Source organism: Prosopis cineraria, unplaced genomic scaffold, assembly GCF_029017545.1.
Source record: "Prosopis cineraria cultivar Desert tree isolate PC_DT_omini unplaced genomic scaffold, ASM2901754v1 PC1, whole genome shotgun sequence".
NCBI classification, from domain to species: domain Eukaryota; kingdom Viridiplantae; phylum Streptophyta; class Magnoliopsida; order Fabales; family Fabaceae; genus Prosopis; species Prosopis cineraria.
Genome location: NW_026555332.1, coordinates 48,680,476 through 48,687,887, shown reverse-complemented (window position 1 = coordinate 48,687,887; position 7,412 = coordinate 48,680,476). Strand labels below are relative to the sequence as shown.

General features: G+C 35.2%; 1 protein-coding gene across 1 annotated transcript; it reads right to left on the bottom strand.

Moving 5' to 3' along the window:
* Positions 1-5,508: 5,508 nt before the first annotated feature.
* LOC129294373 (protein GL2-INTERACTING REPRESSOR 1-like) lies at positions 5,509-6,906 on the bottom strand. Its single transcript, XM_054932697.1, has 2 exons — positions 6,242-6,906; positions 5,509-6,122 (listed from the first exon to the last, which is right to left on the bottom strand). The coding sequence occupies exon 2, from the start codon at positions 6,084-6,086 to the stop codon at positions 5,751-5,753; it is 336 nt and encodes a 111-aa protein (XP_054788672.1). The 5' UTR covers positions 6,087-6,122; positions 6,242-6,906; the 3' UTR covers positions 5,509-5,750.
* Positions 6,907-7,412: the final 506 nt, after the last annotated feature.

Here is a 7,412-nt window from a genome sequence, read left to right as displayed (position 1 = left end):
CACCCAATTAACATGAAGCAGCAACACTAATCACAAATTAAAAACATGGTTACCTTGTGACTTTTTTGATAAATTACCTTTACAATTTTCTTTCACCACAATCTCCACTAATAAAACAATTTACACGTGGCATAGTATTATAACATATTAGTTTCAAACTATTGAAACCAATAAAACAACTCTAATTTTAGAGTTAGAGGATATAACTTATACTTTCAATTTTATTATTTATATCATTTCTAAGGTTAGCATGACAAACCAAAATTCTAACCTTTTCTAACAAATTATAAACTTAACAAGCTATAATTGCCTCTAATTTGTTTACTGTTATTATTTTTTTTAGTATCACCATTTTCCTCTTTTTCATTCTATAAATTCACACAAAAATATCCCATGAATAAAAAATTTAGTCTCAGTCACAAATCATTATTGTAGCACCTTACAATCATTTTAAATCCAAATAGACTCCTAATCATTACCAAGAAACTCCAAATTTTTCTACAACTTTTATTTCTTTAAAAAAATTTTATTCACTACTACAAATAAATTTCTCCATCCCAATTACATTGATATCATTCAAAACCTCATTCATTAGTTATTAGAGGTATTAAACAGCGATAATTTCTCTAAATCATCCTTAATTTCAAAATTCTAGCATTTACAATACCTACAAAATCACTAATATTAACACTCCATCATAAACCTCCAAACCAATCCATTTAATCATCAATATAATCTCCATTAAACCAAAATAAGTAATTAAATTTGAAATAAACCCCACCACTATATTCCTACATCACCATTTTTCTCAATTAAAACCTAGCTTTAATCCCTCAAATCGACAATTTAGACAAATCTAAACCACACAAACTAGTATTCTAATATCATTAGCCCCACTAAAAACCCAAATAATCAATTGAAATACTCATAAATTCAAAATATACCAAAACCCTAAGTTTTTCACTGTCTAAAAGAAAATTAAAAACTAAAGAGATTGCTTGACTAAAAGAATATTTAAATATTTATATAATCTAAAAAAACTTAAAATTTCATTCAAAAATCTTATTATGAAGCATTACCTTCAAAAATTGCTCAGCCTCTCCCTCGCGCAGCACCGCTGGAGGCAAAGAACGAAGAAGAAGGAGAAACGTAGGGAAGACAAGTTGTAGGTCATAGGTGGTGAATTTATTTAAAGTGTGGGGTCCCACGCACTTCCCTTTCCATGTCTATCCTTTTTTTTTTAATTCCTTTAGAAATGCTTCTGCCACCGTTAAAATTTTTTACTTTTCTTTTTTTTTTATGATTTGTATTTTCTCTTCTTTTATCTCTTATTATCATTATAATTATAATAATTATTATTTTTTTCTATTCCAAAACATCACCTAAAATTTTATATTAAGTCACCCCTAATGATCATCTTTTAATTAAATTTAATTACTTTTAAATATTTATTTATTTCTATTAATTTAAATTAAGATGTTACATCTCGAGTCATAAGTAGTAAGTTACTAATATTATATGTTTTTTTTTCATTTGGTTATTAACAAGTCCACATCAGCATTTTATACTATTTATGCCATATCAAAGTCCCTCTAAAACTATAGGCACCAATTTGTAAGTGGAGAAAAGTATAGAGATTTGGAACAATAATAAAAAAGTACAAGGACTAATAGCAAAACTTGAATAAAGTATAGGGATTAAAAGTTATAATTTCCTAAAATAAAACCTTATATCCTTTAGTTTGCATTACGATTGTCTTAGTATTTAGTATTTAAACCGAGCTCAACTTTTATGCTAGTTGTACCAAACTCTCGGATATTGGTTTGTTTTTTAATTCTCTTTCTTGACAAAATATATTATTTTTTTTACTTCTTTTATTTAGTATACACTACCTAAAATTTATAAATTTTGTTTTTTTATCATTAACTTGAAGATAAAGTGAGATATGTATTGGAGTGATGTGCATCATAAGGTGCAATGTTACTGCTAAACCTTCCTCCCATATAATTGACTATATGATGATGATGATTGTGTTAGTGGGACCATGAATGGCCTGTGTTCGCGAAGAGCATTGCATCTAAGGGTATTCATCGGACGGATTGGATTGAACACCCTTGTCCCGTGTCCCATCTCAAAAAGATAGGGATTAAATTTTTGTCCTGTATCCCATCTCATCCTGAAAGTTATCCTGTCTCGTTAGGAATCAACACAAAATTAGGATGAGATTGGGACATCCTACCATTCCAATAAATCAGCCATATCAGAGAAAGACCTGGATAATAACATTCGTTAAAATTTTAAATCATGTAATTTATTAAGTTTAAAATAATTTATTAAGTTTAAAATAAAAACACACAAGTACATAAATCACAACAATTTAAAGCCAATTATTGAATTACATTAGTCATAACTACACAATATGACAGCAATTATAAGTGATCTTCAAGCTATAAGAGTAGTAACAACAAGCAAGCCAAATACAATATCAAATCATTATTTCTCTATTTTAGTTGAAATGTACTAAATTAATTACTTTTTCAAAAATAAAATAAAAAATACGTTATAAATAAAGTGATTAAATAGATAGATATAGAAATAAATTGTATTAATATAATTAATATATTATAAAAAAATACTGCCCTCTTTAATTTATATTATTAAAATTATTAATATAAAAAAACTTTAGTTTTACATAAAAATTGTAAGTATTAAAATTATAATTAATATAAGTATAAATTATATTAATATATTTAATGTATATTTTAAAATAAAAATAATATATATAATATTCAGGACGGGACGAGACGTCCTAATGGTAATCTCATGTCCCGTCTTGTCCCGCAAAGTTTCATCCTGATTGTTTTTTGACCGAGATGACACCCATCCCAATATATCTGAACAATACTGAGTAAATCGAGATGAGTACAAATTAAACACCCTTAATTGCATCCAAAATCAGGCTTATTGAAACCAACATCCCAAGTCATATGGGCCTTTGGTAGGGTCACCCTCTACCTTTGTTCCTTGTCCATGATATCAAGCAATTAACGAACTGATTAACTATTTGTGTCTTACTAGTTCAAATTTTTGTTAGAAAAAATGTTCGCGTTTAATGCTTCTCAATAATTTGAGTAAGACTTCCTCTCGTAAGAAAATATATATAGAAAAGCCAACAAAAAAGAGAAAAAAAACCTACTCACATCTTTCATCTTTCACAATCTCCCTCTCATGCAACTAAACCATATACTCCCTCTTTTTCTATATATAAAGTATTTTTTAAAAATTTATTGTGTTCTTAAATATAAAGAGTGCCAAAGATATTTTTGAGTAATCAGACAATTTTATCCTTATCTTAAAAAATAAAATAGATCGTTAATTGTATGTTTTCTCCACTATCATCATGATATTAATTATGATATTATTAGAGGTAAAATTAAAAACTTATTGTGTTTTTATGTAAATTTAACTAAATAACAAACCTTTATTAACATGCAAGATCTGATTAAAAATATGTTATATATAAGAATAGAGGAAATATACTAATTCCTGTGTCCATGCCCCACATGCTGAGACTTAATTAAGCCTTACATTTACTTACCTGCCCTGCACATTTTTCATAACATTTGGTTTTTTCTGAAGCATGCATCATACATTTAAAACAAAACATCATGAACTTAATTTACCATTACTACACATACAATTAAATAAGTATATATGTTGCAAATGTTGGCACCTTTTTTCATACGGTGACGGAGGGACGAGTGATTAAAGCATTAATTAATGGAGGTGCCGGCGATCCCAACTCGTGGTCGGCTCCTTGCCAGAGATTTCTGCTCCGACTACACCGTGGCCCCATCTTCTTGATGATCCCACCCTCCAAGGCAGGTGTTCTTGCCCAAGTTGTATCCAAAGCGCTATCGTACCTGAGCAAATCGACATTTATGGAAGCACCAGAGTTATGTTCTCTAAACCAACCCCAACGTCCCCTGTTTTTTAAGCACCCCCGAAGGTTAATGTTATCGTCCTTTGCATGCTTATTAATTTTGCTGACTACTAGCTGTGCTCTCATTTTTATTTTTCCGTAAATTTCTTGATATTAATTAAACCTGTACTGGTGAGCCTAGAGAATTTATTTGATCGCTACTCCAAGTGTTCTGCTTTTCATTCATATATTTTTCAACGTCTGATAAAGGTTGGAGTGCATCAACTCATACTCATCTGCCCTACGATACACTGACATTGACATGTGAGCCTCGGCTGAGAAATTGGTGGTGCACGCATACCTGATAAGGAAGGACAAGGAGTAAAAGCAGTCCTAAAATATAACTCACGCATCCTTGTTACAATAAAAATATGGATCTCCATGCTGGACAGCCCAGTGGTGTAAAAATATTTGGAGGATAGCCAGCTCAACGCCAAGCTGAGCAATTTTGATTGATTGTGATCAGAGCGTAAATGAAAGACAGAAGGAAATACTGCTAGATCGAGAGCAGGGAGGGAAAATTTTGGATTGATAAAAAGGACGGTATTTATCATCTGACGTAATTCGTCCCTCATTATTCTCAACTGTCTCAATTACTCTTGCATTTATGTGTTTTAAATGGTCTTAATAGAATGGTCTTTTTTTCAATGCCCGGAACTACCCAACCCACCCTCTATCATCCTTAATTCTCCTTGATTACGTTTCTTTTTCCCCCTACCCGAAATTAAATTTTCTCATGCTGCCACACTTTGATTTAACTTCCATTCTATTTGCTCTCCTCCCATCTAACACACCGTTAACATTATTATTCACCTATTAATGTTACAGTTCCGACTCAACAATTCTTGCTTTGAGTTTTCTTTACCTACTATCGGCAAAATTTGCTTTTCGTTACCTCCTCATTACGGATCGTGTCACGGGATCCAAGTAAAACTTTAAACTCTATCTTGCTCCGTCTAAAATTTTCATCTTATTGGAATCAAAACTAAAGTCAACTGACAAAGTTTTGTTGTCCACGCCCCCATCCTTGAGATTTTTAGTAATGGGTAATCAGATAGATTGGTCCACCCACTGAGCTGCATCGTGAGTAAATGGCATGTTTGTTTGGGCCTTAGCTCGCAAACATTTCTTATGATGATCAAGTAAGGAGGATCGACATACTGGCGCAATCATTTTTACGTTTTAAATATCATTTTTCTCTTTAGTTCTGTCCGTGGTAGCTATGGGCTTCGATTTGGGTGCTCAGTTGGATGAAACAGTGAGATCATATGAAGCCGCGCCGCCGGGGGGGGGGGGGAGCATGGAACGCGAAGGTTGCTTCACTTCTATTTCAGCGGGTAAAAGTAGGGCATCTGAGGGTCTATGCCCTATTTCTATTACACTGTCTGCTGCTAAGGGGGATGAAAAGCGAAGCCACATATGATAAGAACATCTCAGTTCTTAGACACCCGTAGCATGCTCAAGTTTTACCATTAGTTAGCTCCCCCCCCCCCCACAGCTTTTCTATATAAGATGAGGATAGTGCATATTACGATCAACTCTCTCATGCCCTCTGTACAAGCCTTGCTTTGTCAAAAACTCGTGGGATTTGTTCGCAGAAAATAGAGGATAAGAGGGAAGTGACCGTAGCAGCAATCATACAACGGAAATATAGAATAAAGAGGGCAAAGGCAAAAAGTCCAGAAAGAGATTCCTAGGATTAAAAACAAAGATGTCCTGCTAGCAGCAGAGAAATGCAGAAGCGGAAATAAAACAGAGAGAGCCTACTCTAGGTCCTCCTAACGGTGGGGTTGTTGCTGTCTTGCAGGAAATCAAGCAAAACGGTGCTTTTGCACTTTGGACACTTCGGGTCATCCTCGGAGAGCATCACGTACATGAGGCATCTCGGGCAGCCTACTAGCACCATGGACGTCGCTTCCGGGCTGTGCGAGTATCTCTGCTGCCCGTCCTCTTGGTTCAGCTCCGACGACAGGCAAGAGCTCGGCGTCGAAATCGGTGACAACGTCGCCGATCCGTTCGGCGACTCCAGTCCCCGGCCAGCCCTCGGCGGGGATAAGTTCAGCTTCAAGTCGAGCTTCGGGCCGTTCCCGTTTCTGCGACTCATGGTTTGCTTCTCCACCGATCCTGTGAGACCCGTCACCTTTTTGACGAAAAGCACGAGCCACAAAAGGAAACAGAAAGAAAAATCTATTTCAGCGACCTCCGTTGCACCACAAAACACGTGATCCATATAAATAATGAAACAAACTAATGTTGTACCTTGAAGCAGCTTCTGGGAAAGCTAACACAGAGAGAGGAGAGGGGATAGCCGGAAGCATAAGAAACTCCGGCGGCAGCGAGAGTGATGGGTGGTGCTGGAGAAGAAGGTTCGAGCTGAATTTATAAAAGGAAAACGAAGGGGGGTGATTTAAAGCTTTATTAATTTAAGGGAGAGAGAGGGGATGAAAAGAGAGGAGAGAGAAAGAGAGGGGGGATGGAATTGAATTGAATTGAATTGATGTATTGGGTAGAAGAAGAGCGTAAATTGAGGCCAGGAAATGAATTAATGGCCGGCAAAAATATTCCAATATATATAGAGTAAGAGGCAAATTTGCAGTAAATATTGCAATTACGAAGTGCAGGAAGAGGGCCTTTCTTCATTCATTGCTCGGGGGAGTCGATCGGTGTTTTAAGAGTCCATCGCGCAGCCATAATACAGCACAGGGGAACCCCAACGGCTTTTAAAGCTAAACCCTCTCGTTTAAAAAATTATACATACCCATGTATCAACAATTCAAACCCCACCAACGAATTTAATGGCTGGCACCAAATTCCTTCAGATCGTAGTCAGGGAAAACTAAGTGCTTACAGATGTTCAAATGCTCAACAGATTAAACATCACCTTCTTTACGCTGAATAAATAAATTAGTTCTTGTTGCAATTTAAAATATATATATATATATATACACACACACAATTGAAACATGTTAGCTTCAATTGTTTCTGTTGCTGCGTATATTGCAAATGAATAACGTCCTAGTTGCAGAACCACGGAATCTTCAGAGTTCTCACATGCTTTAATTAGGAAGTATAGACGTCACAGACGGAGCCTTCGCCGAGTTTCATGAGGAGCAAGTGCTAAATCTTTTGAAAGCATCATGATCAAAAAAGGCTGCCTTTTTTTAAAAAAAAAAAAAAGGAAGAAAATGGGATTACGGGGACAGCCGAGACCACGCTGCCCTGCAGCATTCACTAAAATCGATCTTTAAGGTATAAACCCTCTGTTTCCAATGTGGAAAAGTCGAAGTTGTCCCACGGAATTTAGTCGTACTAATTTCTTGATTAACTTTGTAGTCGGCTGGATGTTGTTGAACAGTTTTGTTGGGTATTATTGTCGCTGTCGTGATAATTCTCGCCACTGTTTGTTTTTTGCGCCAGCCACTCCGCGGTG